The sequence below is a fragment of the Marmota flaviventris genome, chromosome 4 (assembly GCF_047511675.1).
Source record: "Marmota flaviventris isolate mMarFla1 chromosome 4, mMarFla1.hap1, whole genome shotgun sequence".
Lineage (NCBI taxonomy): Eukaryota > Metazoa > Chordata > Mammalia > Rodentia > Sciuridae > Marmota > Marmota flaviventris.
In genome coordinates, this window is record NC_092501.1 from 62521080 (window position 1) to 62539491 (window position 18412).

Below are 18412 nucleotides of genomic sequence, written 5' to 3' on the forward strand. Positions count from 1 at the left end.
CCATTTCATATCCTGGGGAAGAAGATCTGCCTGGGTCATCCTGGGCCCTGTGTATAGCTTGGAGGCTGGGTGTACTGGGTGTACATCATAAGCAGGACACCAGCCCTAAACGTGCTGGCAGTATCCAGACCTGTACCTGCCATCTGACTCATGCTGTACGTCTGTCACAGCAACAGTATCATACACTACATATGAGGCCTATTTCAACTATGAGTCTCAAACTTTCTTGTTTACTGTTAATTTCTGTTTTTTATCAAGAGAATGTTAACTGTTATTGAGCGTTACTAGCACAGTGCTTCTTTGCACACCTCATTTTCCAGGGACAATACTTGTGCTAACAAGTGTGACAGGCCCCAGAGGTGATCTGCAGTGTCTGGAGGAAGCAGCCAAAGTGGTACCTGGAGGGCATCCTGTGGCAGAATCCATTTCCCTAACTGGACTCCCCTGTCTTCCAGATCCAGCAATAGAGAAGCCATTACCTCCAGACTCAGTTACAATTCTATTTCCTCTTCTGCTTAAAGCTCCTTAGAATGCAAAGGAATGGAAATGAAGATGCCTACCTCCCAGCACTTCCTTTTGTATTTTTTTCTAAATGTAAATCAGTGATAAATTTTGATGCTTGCAATAAACTTCAAATTCAGATCTCTTCTGTATGCATGAGAGAGAGAAAGACTGTCTCAGAGTAATTGCCCTCTCTGTAGTGTAGGAGCTGACCTGGATTCTCCTTTTTTTTTTTTTTTAAAGATTTGGCTACTACTTGTGTGAAATGTGGTTTAATTGAGAACTCTGGCTTTGCAGATTCGGAGAAAATGGCCCAGTATCTGGAGGAGGAACGTCACATGAGGGAAGAGAACTTGCGGCTGCAGAGGAAGCTGCAGAGGGAAATGGAGAGAAGAGAAGCCCTCTGTCGACAGCTCTCCGAGAGCGAGTCCAGCTTAGAAATGGATGATGAAAGGTGTGGGTTTGTCCTGCGTCATCAGATTTAAAACAAACAAACAAAACCAAAAGAGGTCTGAAGAAAGGACTTGTTTTTGTATCCTATTAGATATGGTGATGTTAGATGGCTTAAATGCACATCTAATTAACATCGAGGGGGTAACAGTGAGGACGAATGCCACCCCATTAAAATAGATGTGCAGAATGGATGAATGCAGGAGGTTGGACACTTTCCTTAAACAGAAAATAAAGAAAAAAATTCCATTTAAAGAGATTTGGTGGGGGAAGAAATGGAAGCTGAGTTTGCCTTTATTGTTGACTGTGTTAAAGCTGTGTAAAGCTTAAGCACAGCTAAATTCCCATAGAAGGATAAGCAAGCTGTAGTGTAGCCCAAGGAAACAAATGTTTACTGTAGGTTGAAGGAGAGACAGATGTACATGGCTATTTCAAGGACTTGCCATAGCACAGTGGATAACTTCTGAGCCTTTTTGATGGTACTTTTAAAAATAAAACTGAAGTGTTTTTTTTTTTTTTTCTTTTCATCTGCAGGGGGCTATTCATTGAACCTCCTCACTGTCTCACTAGGAATGGGCTAAACTGAGGGAGTCATCCATTGGTTAATTAGAGGAAATGGTCTGAGCTTTTGTCTCCCATCTAGATCTCTCTTTTCTACCTCCTCCTCTGAACTTCAGAGGAAAGTGGTTGTGAAGATAAGCAATAAATCTAAATTGAAATACAAAACAAGAACCCTATAGGTAGGAGATTAGCTTTTCTCTGAACCAGATCATTTCTGTGAGGAAATTTTGTGCAAGGAAATTCCCTGGATCAGGGTTCTGTGAGCTAGGATCACATCTCAGTGTGAGAGGTGAGACCGAGCCTCTTTGGTGGCCCCTCCAACTCGGCTGAGCAGTCAGTGTATGATTATCTGGTGTCTGAGGAGTAGCAGTAATGATGACAAAGTTGGTGAGTTCAAAGCCAGCCTCAGCAAAAGTGAGGCATTAAGCCACATGTATGGACCCTAAGCCACATGAGCACCAAGCCATAGATCCAGGGGGCTGCCAAAGCTTTTGATCTATTTCCTGTGGACAATTTCGAGAAAAATGTAAGATTTTCTGTGATGGGAGTCTATAAATGAGAAAAAAGACATTTATAAAAAGAGGATAGTAGGTTATCCCATTTAAAATATTTTTTTCTCATTTGAAAAGAATAAACATTTCTGAAAAGTTTATATTACAAAAACTGTCATCTTTAATTCTAAATTTTACTGATACATTTCTGGCATTTCCCCATTTTCTTTTTCCCTAAAAATCCTCTGGAATCCTGAGGATCTTTTGACTAATAATGTCATCTAGAATACCAGACATCTTATTAACTACTTTATTAACTACCTTGATTCTCAGACCACGTTACCCTACACAGCATCCTGTACCCAATTTTGGATAAGACATACTCTAGGGACAGTTTCTTCTGAGTGTGGTGACAATACTGAAGTTACTTCCAACTTCCAGATGAATATTTTTTCCCAGAACAGATATTTGCTCCAGAAAGTCTGCTTTACCTTTTGTAGGTCAAGTTGCCCCAGCCATAGTACAGCTGCCCAATAAGTACTTCTCTGCATTTTAGAAATGATGATCTCACATTTGGGAGAAAGAAAATCATGACACTTCAGACCACAAGAGGTGTGGTGACTGCCTACCTGGATGTAGAATACAAAGAGAGGTCCTTCCCAGTGTCACTATGGTGAGCTGCTCTAAAGAGGAAGAATAAATGGTGGCTATGTAATTAAAATACTTGTGAAGTCAAGGAGCCTGATTTTGTTCAAGTCCCATAAACATGCTTAGAAGTGGCCACCTCAGTTTCTTCTGTGAACTGACTGAACATCAAGGTTGAGGTCTTCCTTGGGTTAAGAATGCACACATACCTGACTACAAGCCCATGAAGTTTATCAAAAAGTTTCTCAAGCAGACATTTTCCCTCTTCAGCACTTTGTGATTTCACTTTCACATAGTGAAAGTTGATATTCCTCACCATCACATTTCAGCATTCTCATGTCTGATGTGACTTTAAAATCTAGGAAGTCACACTCAGCAAAGTGTGGCTTTGCATGACCAGTTGAAGGTGCTTGGTACTCATGTCCTCTGATCTATTTTAATGTGTAGCCATGTTTTAAACATGGCTTGCCTCGTAAAGAGGCGATATTCAGTTCTTTGGCATATGTATCTTTAAACTTTAATTTGATGACATAAACTTTGGACCTTCCTTGGTTTTGAGTTTCAAATTGCAATTCAGACATAGCCATTAAGCTGGGCACAGTGGCATATGCCTGTAATTCCAGTGACTAAGGAGGCTGAGGCAGGAGGTTTGCAAGTTTTGAAGCCAGCCTCAGCAACTTAGCAAGATCCTGTTTCAATATAAAAAGAGCTGGAGATGTGACATGTAGCTAAGCAGTAAAGGGCCTCTGGGAGCCAGGCACATGGTGCACGCCTATAATCCCAATGGCTCGGGAGGCTGAGACAGGAGGATTGCAAGTTCAGAGCCCGCCTCAGCAAAAATGAGGCATTAAACAACTCAGTGAGACCCTGTCTCTAAATAAAATACAAAAAATAGGGGTGGGGATGTGGCTTAGTGGTTGAGTGCCCCTGAGTACAATCTCCAGTACTGAAAAAAAGGGAAAACATGTCACACACCCAACCATTAAAACATGGATGGATTTTTATTTCTTGGGACAGAAGAGGGGAATTTCTGCATAGCCCTTGTGTATCATGTGACTCTGTAACCAGGCCTCCATCTTAAGAAGTCATCCTGAATTCCCTTCCCTTTGCCCCTGTAGAGAGAGGTTTGCCAACAGTGGAGCAGTGTGACTTGGGAGTCCATGTTATAAATGTCTCCTAGCTACATTATTACTCTGAACATTCCAGATTTTGACTTCAATGTGATCTCCAAACACTTTCTCATAGAGGCTCTCTTAAGAGTGATTTAAATGCAGTTCTAATCATTTCCTCTTCTCTCTTCTTAGGTATTTTAACGAGATGTCTGCACAAGGATTAAGACCTCGCACTGTGTCCAGCCCAATCCCTTACACACCTTCTCCAAGTTCAAGTAGGCCTATATCACCCGGTGAGTATATGTCTTCACTATCTCATTGAATGATTTCTGGTTTAATAGACAACCCTGATTATATTCTCTTCTAGCATATAAAAATCGAGTAAACAGAGATAACAGATAACAGTCATGTGTTGTTCGAAAATATCAAAAACATGCTACTATCAAGACTGATCTTAACTTGAAAATTTTAAGCACAAAAGCTGTAGTGACAGCTGGTATTTTTCTTCAATTTTTTTCAACCTTAGAGGAATTGGACTCTGAAATACCTTTTAAAATGAAGACTGTTAAGAAGAAGAAGACTGTCTTTGACTGTGATGTTAAATCTCAGTGGATGGACAGAATTCCTGGGTAGATTTCCAAGATGCCTTATAATATATCTTCTGTGCGTTCCTTTACTACGTTCCAAATACATTATCTCATTTTTATTCTCAGTATAATAAATAATGTAAGAATTATTTTTCTGTGTTACACTTGGGGAAGCAGCCATTAGGAGGTTCTCCACCTACAGGTCACAGATCCAGTAAGACAGAAGGCAGGGCACAGCTGTTTCCACAGCCTGTGTTCTGCTTAGCAGGAGCTGTCTCCTGATGTTTCCCAAGATTCGTGAGTGGGACTGGGCCCCAGTAGGCTGGCCATACGAGAAGCAGTGGATTTGGGTCTGGCAGGTTGCTTCTGGCTTTGTTCTTATTTCTTGGGACAGAAGAGGGAGTCTTTCCTCCAAGGCAGGCTTGTTTCATCTGAACCTGAAAGCACCCTCCCCGGGGCATCTGGCTCAGCACCAGCACTGTGTGGGGCTTTTGGGCCAGGAGGACAAGTGAATCCAGCAAGAGAGGAAGAGGAAGCAGAGGAGGGGGCAGGAGGCAGGTAGAGGAGGGGGAGGAAAGACAGGTGTCAGCTAAGGAATTGCAGCTTGTGGCTGAAATGATGAGACTGTTGTTCTTGTGGTTGTTGATAAGCATGTTTTAAACAGAACTGGATGAAAGAGTATATGGAGTCCGGGAGGGGGATGGAGGAGGAGTTTCACAGTGAAATCCAGTGAGGTGACTGCTTTCAAGTGGAGCAGTGTAAAGGTTTTGTACAGTCAAACACCTTTCATGTAGGGCAACAGCGTTTCATGTGTTCTGTTACGATAATTAAAGTGAAGGACCCCTCCTCTTAAGGATGATGGGATGGGAAATGGTGCTGTAATTCCATTGGCCATCAATAAGAACATGAGAAAGAAATGGCTTGGTTTTGTGATTTTGGGGGATCCAGCCCAGCACTGGGCTGCTGTGACTTTTTCTTAAGTGGAGAAAATCAAAAGATGAAATGTGTAACACATAAAGTGGCAGCTTGTGTATATTTGGAGCTAGCATGTTGTCACAGACCAAAAGGACTTTAACTTATGGATAATGGCATGGTCATTGTCCCTTGTTCTTGCCAAGAGGATGTTCCTGAATCTATTTCTCCTTCTCTCCAGTGGCCTTAAGTCTCCCTCCAAAGGTTTCTTCTCTTCCTGTTTGCTTCTCTGTTTTCCCAAAATAGCTCTTTTTGGTTGCATTACCATGAAAAGGTCTTTTTTTTAACCTACTGATTTATTGATGTTTTTACATGAATCAGGAAGGCATGAATCAGGGAGAGGCAAAATGGAGGGCTACTTTGTAGTTGATGGTGATGCTGATTCTTAGTATGATTTAATATCCTGTTAGAGTTATTTAAACCTGAAGAAATTTTTGGAAGTATGTAATTTTCAGTTGATTAAAAAAAATGTTGCAGTCACTGAAAAAAGTAAAATCCAAATGTCATATCTTGGTTCAGAATATTACTTATATTATAACACATACTCTTTAGGAAAATTTATCCTATCCGCATAATTTTGACTTTGTCTGCTTCTGTCCCAGCGGTGTGACCTACATCAAGTGTGGGGCTAGCTTATATAGATTAGCTGTTTGGTTTTCCCTTAAACTATGTAATAAATGACATCTAGGTTTGTTTTTCATATAGCCTAAATGAGAAAGTTTTTATCCTATTTTAAGTTATAACCTCAAAGTAGGCTTTATCTCCTATTTGGTAGTAAGATTACTTCATTTTCATGTGACAATGTTGCAAGGCTATATATAGTAGATCAGCAAAATATGAATATTACAATCTTATTTCCATTTTATTTTTTTCTTAGAGCATTATGATTTTACATAGTATTTGGGTTCATTTTTGACAAAATAATATATGCAAGGAATTTTGTTTCAGTCTCCATTTTCCTTCTTCCCTTTTCTCCTCCTCTCCCAGTATCTCTCTTTTCCTCTATTGATCTTCCTTTTCCTCCTTTATATAGTTATTTTTGATTGGTATTTTCTATATATACATAGAGGTGAAATTTTTTAGATATATTTATATTTGTATATAATATGATATTTTTTAAATTCCATATTTCTATTCCTTTCCCTTGTTTCTTTCCTCCCTCTCTTTTTCCTCTTCCTGCTCCACTGGTATTCCCTATGTCTTTATGATATCCTATGCCCTCCCTTGCCACTTCTTTTCTCTTATTTTGCTCTAGTTTCCCCATGAGACAAGACATTCAGCTTTTGATTTTCTGAGTCTGTCTTATTTCACTTAGCATAATTTTCTCCCTTTCCATCCATTTATCAGCAAAAGCTATTATTTCAGTCTTCTTTATGGCTGAGTAACACTCGTTCTGTATATATGCCACACTTTTTGGTTGCTTTCATGGGCATTTGTGTTGACTTCACAATTTGTCTATTGTAAATTGAACTAATATGAATATTGAAGTGGCTGTATCACTATAGTATGCTGATTTCATTTCTTTTGGATAAATACTGAGGAGTAAGATAGCAGGGTCATATGGTAGTTCTATTCCTAGTTTTTTGAGGAATCTCATGCTGCTTTCCATAGTAATTGTACTAATTTGCAGTCCTACCACAATAGTACAACAAAGAGATATCCAACCTAAATAACATTATAATGAAGTGGATCTAGCAATAGACATCTACAGAATATTTTACCCCAAAATAGTGGAATTTACCTTCTTCTCAGCAGCTCATGGAACCTCCTCCAAAATAGAGTGCATTCTAATCACAGTGTAAGTCTTAGCAAATACCCCAAAAAAAAAAAAAAGACAAGACATAATCCCATACAGTATATTGGACCATAATGGAATGAAACTAGAAATCAACAGCAAGAAAATTGAAAGAAACCACACACATGGAGATTAAATTAATTCTTAATTAATTTTTTAAATTCTTTTAAATGAAGGATGGATCAAAGAAGAAATGAGAAAAGAAATTATTACAAACAAATGAAAACAAAGTACAACATAACAAAATCTCTAGGACAGTATGAAAGCAGTATTAAGAGGAAAATTTATTGCATTGTATATGTGCATTAAAAAAAAAAACAGTTCCACCTCAAGGCCTTAGAAAAAGAACAAACTAATTCTAAAATCAGTAGAAGATAGGAAATAATAAATAAATAAAAAGGATCAACTCCATAAAGAGTGGGTTCCTTGAAAAGATAAATAAGATTGATAAACCCTTAGCCAAGCTAACAACAACAACAAAAAAAGACCCAGTCAACAAAATTAGAGATGAAAAAGGAGATATTACTACAGATGCTTCTAAAATTCAGAGGATCGTTAGAAACTATTTCAAAATTTATGCTCCAATAAACTGCAAAATCTAGAATACATTGACAAATTTCTAGACACATATGACCTTCCCAAATTGAATCAGGAAGATAAGATGTACAAAACCTAAAAAGACCAATAATAAGTAATGAAATTGAGACAGCAATTAACAGCCTTCTGAAAAAGGAAAGCCCAGGACCTCAGCTGAGTTCTACATTTACAGAAGAAATAACCCCAGTCTTCCTCAAATTATTCTATGAAAATGAAAGGGAGGGAAACACTCCCAATTATATTCTAAGAAACCAGTATAATCCCTGATGCCAAAACTAGACCAAGATGCATCAAGGAAAGTTTTTCAAGGAAAGAAAACTACAGCCAATATCCCTGATGAACATAGATGCAAAAATCTTCAATAAAATCTTAGCAAACCACATTCAAAAACACATGAAGAGGATAATACACCATGATCAAGTGGGCTTCATTCCAGGAATGATGGTTCAGTATATGTAAATCAATAAATGTAATTAATATCTTAAATAGAATTAAAAATCATATGACCATTACCAATAGATGTAGAAAAGGCCTCTAGGGAATACAGCACCCAATCATGTTAAAAACACTGGAGAAACTAGGGATGCAGGGAACTTACTTCTGCATTATAAAGGCTATCTGTGACAAACCCAAAGCCAATGTAATACTGAACAGAGAAAATCTGAAAGTACTTCCTCTAAAATCAGGCACAAGGTAAGGAGATTCATTCTCACCACTCCTATTCAATAGAGTTCTCTAAACTCTACCAGAGCAATCAGGCAAGAGAAGGAAAAATGAATTCTCTTTATTTTTTTCTGGAACAATTTTTGCTTCTCAATGCTAAGAATATCTTCCTTAGTAGAAATACACTATGCTTTTCATTGTGTACTTTTTATTTCCATTTTAAACATTTTGGCTTTTCTTCCTCTTGCCCCATTGTGGCTAACATTGGAAATCTTTTATTTTCACCAGCTTTTTGAAGTATTTTGCATCCTCTTTCACAATTTGGTTGAAAAATACCTACTGAACAATTTATGAAAGGTCCTCTTCTTGATTACGTGTAGCTTTATATGTGTGAATTACATTTAGGAAGTGTTACTTTTCAACAATTATTTTTCAAGTTCTTCATATATTTTTGGTGCCTAAGAAAAAGTTATTCCCAATTAGCATGTTCTGATGTGCCTAAATCAGGGGTGAATAATACTGAGGTCTAAAAATAGATCTGTTCCCACTAATAATGAGCACACCCAGCTCCCAGACTTTGGTTTCTAATTCCATTCTTTAGTGAAACGAACATGGGCTGCTTGAGTGATAGATACCAGGTCTGGGGTACCTGGTAGTACAATAGGGTAAGGAGGAGCTCAAAAGACAAAATGGGAGTGGGGTGTCTGACTACAAGAGCTCCTAAACACCAGAACTAAAACAGTTTGATCACTAAAAGAAATAGGCACAAAATAAAGATGTTTCTGTCAATGATGACATTATGTCTTAGTTTGTGTAAGCACCCTCTATGATGCTCATGCAATAATGAAATTGCCTAAGGATGCATTTCTCAGATGGTGCCTTCCTCATTAAGCTATGCCTGAGCCAGTTTTTGCAGTTTGCAATTTCAATCTAGGGTTTTTTGGTTTTGTTTTGGATTTTTATATTTTATTATATTCCTGGGCAAGAGGTTGAGATGTTTGATCATTAGCATTTAAGGGAAAACAAAAATTAGTAAGACATGGCTTCTGGCCTCTAAGAGGCAACAGGGTCTGTGAGCCACAACAGGACCTGGGGAAGCAGGTAAAACAATACATATGACAATAACTCATTTTATCCTCATGAATTTAAAGCCTAATGGGATTAAGTGACTTGTCCACTGTTGTTCAGTGCCAAGTGACAGAGTTGGGAATCCAAGGTAATCTTTCAGTCTGGCTTTAAAATCTGGGCTTTTTACCTCTCCCAAAGAATTGGGGAAGTGCTGATTGACTTGGGGGAAGGAAGGGGCAAGGAAAGTGAAGACATTCTCAGGCAGAGGGTACAGAATGGGTAGATAGTTCTGAAGGAGGAGTGATAAAGATCTCTCTGCTTCTCATCTTGCTGCCCTGGTATTAGCTACCCTGAATTTTTTTTTTTTTTTTTTTTTAAATTGGGTATTGAACCAAGGGGCACCTTACAACAGAGCTAAGTCATTTGTATTTTTTAATCTCAGGACATGGTCTCGCTAAGTTGCAGAGGCTGGTCTTGAACTTTTCATCTTCCTTCCTCAGCCTTCCGAATCACTGATTACACACATGTTCCACTGTGCCTGGCTCAAGCTCTTTATTTGGTTTGGGGTAAGGCAAGCAAGATTTTTATATGCACGTTGAGAATACTGACTTAGAACATGAAAGGCAGTTTGGGGACAAACACACAGTACTTTATAGCAGCCAGAAAATTACACCCCTGGTCCCCCAGTTAGGTGAGAAAATAGTCTTTGGAGGTGTGACTTATCATATCAAGTCGATGATTTAATATAATTACTTTTCAGAAAAGTTAACCTAGTAGTACTAGAAAACAGGCTGGGATGTTATGTTTTTCTTTCTTGTTAATGAACCTCTTGCTCTATTTGGGGATAAAGAACCACTTTTGTATACTTTCCTCTTAAATTTACCACTTTTCATAAGAAGTAGAATTTGCCTATTTAAAGGCAACCTCTTCTCCCCTTTCCCAGCTGAACGATGCCCTTGTGATACCTGTAAGCATCATAGGGACTACTTGGCGCCAAAAGATTTGTGCTTTTCCTCAGACCTCCATTTTGCAAAGGTGAATAAAAAATCCACAATTAGAAATGGAAACATGTCAAACAGAAAGCACCACTTATTGATAACCAAGAAACACAGCAAGCCCTTGTCATTAGGTGTTGAAGGCACAGCAAAGTCCTGTTGTGGGACAACTGAGGGAAGAGCTTTGGTGGCTGAATGTCTATTGTGGAAGCAAAAAGAGTACGACAAGCATCCTTAGCAGCTTCTCCCTTTCATGTCATTCAGAAAAGCAGAAGTAGAATCCATTGGCTTGGCATGTAGTGGAGGATCACAGGCACAAAGCAGTTGACAGGGAGTTCCTATCCACACTCCCCTGAACAGATCCTTTGTTGTATAATGTTGCACAGTGACTCTACGCTTATTCACCTTGCTTAAGAGAAACTTTAATCCTGTTGAACAGCAATTCTGCCTTTTCTCCTCTTTCTCCCCAGTCGCTAGCAACCACCTTCCTATCTCTGTCTTTTAGTTTGACTATTTTAGATTCCACAGATAATTGGAACCATAGAGTATCTTTCTGTGACTGTGTTATTTCACTTAGCATAGGGTGTTCTAGGTTCATTTGTGTTATCACTTATAATAGGATCTCCTTCTTTTGGAGGGAATAATATCTTTTGTGTCTACCACATTTTTCCTTATGAACTCATCCAGTTAAGTTGTTTCTGCATCTAGACTGTTGTCAGTAATGCTGTGTGGAACATGGGAATGCAAATCTCTCTCTGAGATACTGATTTCCATTCTTAATTCCTGGTTTTCAGGGACAATTCTGTTTTCATTTGATGGCAGGGGGCATCTCCATACCATTTTCTGTAGTGATGGCTTCATTTTATATTCACCAATAATACAGTTTCTCCATATTCTTGCCAAGACTTCATTGTTTAAAATAATAGCCATCCTAGTAAGTGTAAAATATTAATTGTGGTTTTGATTTGTTTTTCCCTGATGATTAGTGACATTGAGCATCTTTTCATATACTTACCAACCATTTGTATTTCTTTGAAGAAATGCGAGTTCAATTCCTCCGCTTTATGTATTTTATTTTATTTTATTTGTTATGGTGGTGCTGGGAATCAAACCCAGGGCTTCACTAATGATAGGCTTTACCACTGAACAACACTCCCTTGCTCTTTTTTTAAATTGAGTTATTTGCTCTTTAGTTTGATATTTTTTTTTTGTTGTTGTTGTTGTTCACCATTGAGTATAGAAGTTCCTTATATATTCTGGATCCCTTATCAGATATGTGGTTTGCAGGTATTTTCTCCCATTTTGTAGGTTGACTTGTCACTCTGTTGATTATTTTCCTTCTAGGGCATTTATAGTTTTTGGTCTTAAATTTTAAATCTTTAATCCATTTTGAATTGATTTGTGTGTGGTGTAATATAAAGGTCAAATTTTATTCTTTTGCATGTGGCTTTCCAGTTTTCCCAACATTTTTGTTGCCAAACTGTCCTTTCCCTATTGTGTGTTCTTGGTATGCTTTTCATAGATCAGTTGATGGTATATGTGTGAGGTTATTTCTGTGGGGTTATTTCTGTGAGCTTTTTGTTCTGTTCCAGGGCTTGGCTTTTTATATCTCTTGTTATCCAGCATGCCGTTTAGTGAGACCTCTGCCCTTCTCATCTGTTTTTATGTTTTGAGACCATCTGCATTTTAAAATGTAGATGGTTGAAGATACTAATACTTAATTAAGTTAGAGATGATACTTAATTTGTTGCTATATTTCAGGTCTGTCATATGCAAGTCACACGGTTGGTTTCACGCCACCAACTTCATTGACTAGAGCCGGAATGTCTTACTACAATTCCCCGGGTCTTCATGTGCAACACATGGGAACGTCCCATGGTATCACAGTAAGTGTCTGTGGGGGTGGGAAGTAGCACTTCTAATGGTGGTACCAGATGGTCCTCTTCAGAGTCTATAATTGATGCCCTTAAACATTCGCCTTTCTTCCCATTTCTCCCCATCAGTTCACCTTAAACTGCAGATAACTTCCCGTAGCTTGGCACAAAGTTCTAATGTTAAAATTAGACTCCTTCCCAGGATGCAAAACTTCAACTTACTTCCTGTGAAAAATTGCCCTGTGTGGAATGTAACTTGTAGTGTGGCCAGTGCCTCCACTGAACTCTGACCAGTTCCAAGTCACTAACCCTTTATAGTCCCCCTGAAGTTAATCCTGTTTCCAGTTTTACTCAGAAAATTCTCTCCTAGTATTAGAAGGAAGCTTAAGCTGTATCTGGTCCTAATTCCATTAAGGGGAGGAGTTTTTTGTTTTTTTGTTTTTTTTTTCCCCTGTAGAATTTGTTATATAGTTGACTAATAGGCCAGTCAAAAAAGTAGCTAATATGAGTTGGCATGGTGGCCCACACTTGTAATCCCAGATACTTAGGAGGCTGAAGCAGGAGAATGAATCACAAGCTCAAGGCCAGCTTTGTCAACTTAGTGAGACCCTATCTTCAAAACAAAAAGGGTGGGTGGGGAAGGAACTGGGGATGATTCTCAATGATAGAGTGTTTGAGTCCAGAGCCTAATGCATGCCAGCCAGGCAATCTGTATAACCACACAAAGGAAGAGAAGAAAGGTAGCTAATAAGGTGAGAAAGATGGAAAGAATTTAATATTTTCACTGAGATAATATTTCAAAGAGGAACCCTATTCTATGTAATCATTTAAGATATTTGTGAAGTTTGTTTAAAGCCACTTTGATGGACTTTGTGCAAAAGGGGACTGTTTTGTTGAGCTGTGACTTTTAGAATATGGAAAAGTTGTTTGAGAGGGGTGATAGAAGAAATTGAGGATATATGACTGGCAGTAAAGATATAAGATATGACAGCTGTTTTAAAATGTTACAGCTGTGTCATTGATGGGGCCACATCCAGTAATGTGGTCAATGCCAGTTTTATAGTAATATTGCCTAGCTTTTCCACAGCTGTAGGTGTAAGCACTGCTTAAGCTTTCCTGCCTCCCCAGGAACCAGTGGGGATATAGAAGGAGACCACTGGTTCCTGGTGTCTGCAGCTCAGTGCTCCAGGAGTCTCTGATTCTGGTGGTGCTGTGTTGGTACTTGCTGGCACCCCAGGCTGACCTGCTTCCTGTCCTCTCCACAGAGGCCTTCACCACGGAGAAGCAACAGTCCTGACAAATTCAAACGGCCCACACCGCCTCCGTCTCCCAACACACAGACCCCAGTCCAGCCGCCTCCGCCTCCACCTCCGCCACCCATGCAGCCCGGGATCCCCTCGGCAGGCACCTCGCAGCCTGCCCCTTCGCAACATTCGGTGCACCCCTCCTCCCAGCCTTAATGCATGTGCTTAGTCTGAATTTCAAGTTGGGACTCGTCCATTGGAGCCGTCTACTCAACGCCAAAGGCTTCCTTCCCTGGCATATTTGGATCTGACTTATTTGCACTGAGGTTATCTAGGCTTCACTATTCATTGTGTTGTAAACGTTCGTTGGAAACGCAGCCAGTGTTGTGGGTCTACAACACTAACCAGACGACTTTCCATCCGTGTTTTACTTGAATCTACATGTATGTCCATTCCCTGGCTGGAACATTGGCTATTTGGTATTTGGTAATACAGCAGCAGTGTGCAATTTTTGCTTGGCCCCAGAGCTTCATTTCCTTGGCTTTTAGGTTTGTAAAATAAAAAGGGATATATTTTTTATATTTTTTTTCCATGAATCTGCAGAAAATTACTGAGCTGTTATTACCCCCTGTCCAATTATTATGGTGTTTACCAAACCTACCAAGAATTCAGCACTACAGTTCACACCTTTGAAAAATCTGACTTTCAATGTAGAGTGGGAAGTTAGAAGAATCAGTGCCCAAGACACACACTGTTTAGTAGAGCTTTCTACAGGAAATCTTTTGTAGGTTATTTTCAATGTAATTTGACATCCATGTTTTTTGTAAAACAGTCTAAAGAATGAATCACATGGCTAAATCTTCTCCACATAGTGGGCTGGATAATTCTTACATAATAAAATGTGATTCTTCCCTTTATCCTTAATGCTAATCTATCTAAACTGGCCCCTCTAACATGAGTCTAACATGAGTGTCCAACCTCGGGTGGTCTCAGTGGCTGATTAGATTGTGCTCTTTGATTCCTGGTACAGAGGGCAAGGTGATTGTAACCCAACCAGTGTGATTTCCCCTCCTATTCTTTATTTGTGTTCTCCTGAGATAGAATTTGAACAAATATTTTAAAGGTTCAAAATGCTATTAGAAAATACTCTCTGCCATTAGAAGACTGTCTTGGCAAAATGGCCACAAAATACTGTATTGCTTGGCAGAAAGAAAAGACATGTAGAGGAAAGTGGTACGTTAGCACTGAGGACTGCTTATTTTGCCCAGTATAAGCAAGTACGGTGTACAAAGAAATATATTCTGAATACATTATTTCCATTCATTTAGCAGAAATAAACCATTTGGTTTCACTTTGACGTGGAACACGGCCTCACTCTTTTCTTAATACTTGGTCCATCTTTCTTTTTGTTTTTCAGCAGTTACTAATTTGTACTTTGGTAGTAAAGTGCTTTTTATCTCCTGTGTTTGCATATTTATATATGCTGTGGATGAAAATAACTTACTAGAGAATGTATATTTTATGATGAGAACGTGTTATCTGGCAGATATAATCAGAGAACTGAATATTAATTTATCAGTAATTTTTAAGAGTTCATGTTTTGTGACAACCATCTCTAATACCTAACTCCTTATTGCACACACTCCTAAAAATAAGGAACCATGATGTTGTAGATATTTAATATTGTACAGTATAGAAACTTCCATTTTTGCCTTCGAATGCATATTTAATGAGTTAAAAGAATGAAAAAAAAAGTGTTATTGGATAATAGTGTTTGACTAGCATTTAAGAACTTGAGAGTAAAAGCAACAAAAAGATTTTTTTCACTTCTTCCTGCTTCTACCCCCAAACCGAGAATGTCATCCCTAATTGTTAGGAAGAAATCGTTGATCTGTAAAAATTTTATTTATATGTCTGTTATATACATGATCATAGTGCAGTTCTCAAACATGGGGAAGTTTGGCATTTATTATTGAGGCTTTAGGTTTTTAATATGATCTGACTGGGCCATGTCAAACTGGGGATTTCCCCAACAGCTCACTGATCCTTCTGGTACATTATTACCATTCCAAGGAATTCTGAGAGTAGGCAAACTGATTTTGCCTTCACGGTACAGTTCTTTGTTTTTCTTATGGGAAATACATGTTTACAAGAATCTTTTATGAGATTGTACATTTCAATGCTGTTGGATGGTGTCTTGTGCTCAAATAAGAAAAGCCCCTAATATAATGATCTTCCCTCGGTTTCCTTTCAATTTCGTTACCTCCTGAAAGCACAAAGGTTAAAATATTGCCATATGGTGAATGAAAAAGCACTTGGAGTGACCAGACATTTCCTGATAAATGCCTTTGACAGATAAGTTCTTGACATTCAGACCTCTGAAGAAATGTACTGCTGGTTCCCCTAGACTCACCATTTCACTTTAAAATATAGCTCCTTCAAACAGCACTTTTCAACATAAATCTAGTTGTTTCTCCCCGTGGACATTCAGAACTCATAGAACAAACACTACTATTTTGAATTTATGATGTTTCATGTCATTTTAAAGTGTTTCATGACCTCATGTGGAGCTGCTAATGGTTGGGCAGTATCAGTTAGGACAATTTCTTGGCAACTCTTTTGCCACCCGGGACTGGTAAGATTCAGATCCTGAGCCCATAGAGGCAGAAGCCCCCTCCCCTGTGGGAAATGGACTTACCTAGGCTGGGAAGTTCTCATGGGGGCTGAATGTGCTTCCTGCCATTTTGTTGCCCACTCAGACACGCAAATCTGCTTTTGGTCCCAGTAGGTCTTTGTAAAATCAGTAGCCATCCTGCAGGTGGAGGGAGCAACAGTAGCTTCAGTAGCTTTATTTCCTGTCTTGCTGACAGAGACCCTTGGCTACCACTGTGCTGCTAATAGAATAAGTACTCTGTTGCCAGATTACCATGCCTTTTCTACAAAACCAAATTAACCTACCTAATACCTGACAACTCTGGGCTCTGAACTGCTTTCTATTATCAAGCATGCTGGCATTCTAGACAGAATTCTAGAAATTTGGTAGATGGTGGAAGTATTTAAGATTGAATTTTACGTACTCCTTTGATTGGAAGGAGTTTTCAGTTCTGAGCTCCTGAGATTCTGACTAGCAACCATGGAATGAATGTGACCAGAACGTGGCTTTGACACCAAGTACTGCTGTGCCTTGTGATTGGCTTCTGATTCGACCAGAAATAATCTATAATGTGAATTGTTAACTCTTCAATTGTAGGGGAAAAAATGTGCATCACCCTTTGTTAGGTAGATATGAACTTTCCCTGCACAGAGCCTTGCTTTCCCGTAACGTAAGGCAAGAAAAAGCATAGACACTTGTGCTTTGAGAGCTTAATATTTATCAGTACAGAAGAAGTATGTGTCACTCAAATCTTCTGTCTAGTTCCTATCTCATAGGTAACCTACACTGAAAACTTTGTAGTCATGACTACCAAAGAAATGCATAGTAAAACAAATTTTTATTTCCAAATTATTAAAGAGCCAGCCATTGACGCTGCTACACGAGTTCCATGCTCAAGAGCCATTGTAAGAGAGATTAAGGGGTTTTAGGGGTTTTGATTTTTAATTTTTCTTCTCTCTTTTTTCTCTGTGTGTGTTTGATAAAACATGTTAGCATAAAGTTTTGGCGTACATTTTCCAGAATGCTTAGCAGTTGTGATTAACTGCTATGTCTAGATTGCCTCTTGGCAGGCAGTTGAAGGAACCCGTGCTCACGATAGCACGGTGCTGTGTGTGCAGGAGTGCGTGTGTGCATTCATGCCTTAACTCAGGCTACTGCTCAACTTTACTTTTTTGACTTAGTCTGCACCGTCATCTAGATTGTACCGTACATCTCAGTCTGAACTTCATCCTGCCAAAAACAAAGTTGCAGGCACAACATGTTAAGAATAATACATTCCTCTGGAAAAGTATGTGGTCAGATTGACCCTGAGTTGTCTTTGGACTTGACTTGGAACTTAGCCTGGAAAGCAAAAGTGGACTGTCAAAACAAAAGAGGTCAACAGGGGAAAGAGGAGAGCCAGCTAGCAGGCCTTTTCCCTCTGCATATCCGTGCACACTCTGTGTTGCTCATGGTGGCTTGTCTACAACTTGACTATGTTGGGGTTCTGGTAATAGTGGCAATCTTGACATTCTTGGACGGAGTTTAGAGAGATGTAAGACTTCCAATTAATGTCTTATTTACTTTATGTTTATTAGTCTTTGATACGTGTGCTGAATCAGAAACCTAAATAAAGATAATTTTTTAAAATGTACCTCTTGAGCCTTAAGCCCTATCTATCTATTTATCCCTCCTTCCCTCCCCCCCCCCCATTCTTTGGGTTGGAAAACAAACACATCCCTGTTGCTTCTGGCAGATATCCAACATAGATTATACACACTAAATGCTGCCTTAGGGAAAATAGGATGAACGGGGCTGGTGTGGTTAAATTAAAGTACTGGAGTTTTGAAAATCCATTGATCCTTGCACTGAAGATTTTTGTGCTCTTCTGTTCTGTATTTCTTTAAAGCAGTAACCCTAGGAGATTATGAAATGGAAAGGATAACCTACTCTCAAAATGTCACATATACACAGGCATGTATAGTCACATGCCACATCAATGAATGAGGAACTGCCTATGTAACAGTCCCTCAAGACTACAATAGAGCTGAAAAATTCCCATTGCTTAGTGACGTTGCAGCTGTCATTTGTCATGCTGTGTGCATTACTCAGTGTATGTGGTGATGCTGGTGTAAATAAACCTGTGCTACTAGTCAAACACAAACGCAGTATGAGCAGTGCATAATATGTGATAAATGACTATTACTGCTTTATATATTTATCAT

General features: G+C 39.0%; 1 protein-coding gene across 1 annotated transcript in view; it reads left to right on the plus strand.

Moving 5' to 3' along the window:
- The window catches only part of Ccdc6 (coiled-coil domain containing 6), a 109204-nt gene extending 91363 nt beyond the window's left edge, over positions 1 to 17841 (plus strand). Inside the window, exons 6-9 of the mRNA XM_027931247.2 lie at positions 799 to 955; positions 3953 to 4053; positions 12199 to 12323; positions 13577 to 17841. Of these exons, the coding sequence (XP_027787048.2) occupies positions 799 to 955; positions 3953 to 4053; positions 12199 to 12323; positions 13577 to 13771 (578 nt within the window). The 3' untranslated portion in view covers positions 13772 to 17841. The remainder of the gene's footprint in view (positions 1 to 798; positions 956 to 3952; positions 4054 to 12198; positions 12324 to 13576) is intronic.
- The last annotated feature ends 571 nt before the right edge of the window (positions 17842 to 18412 follow it).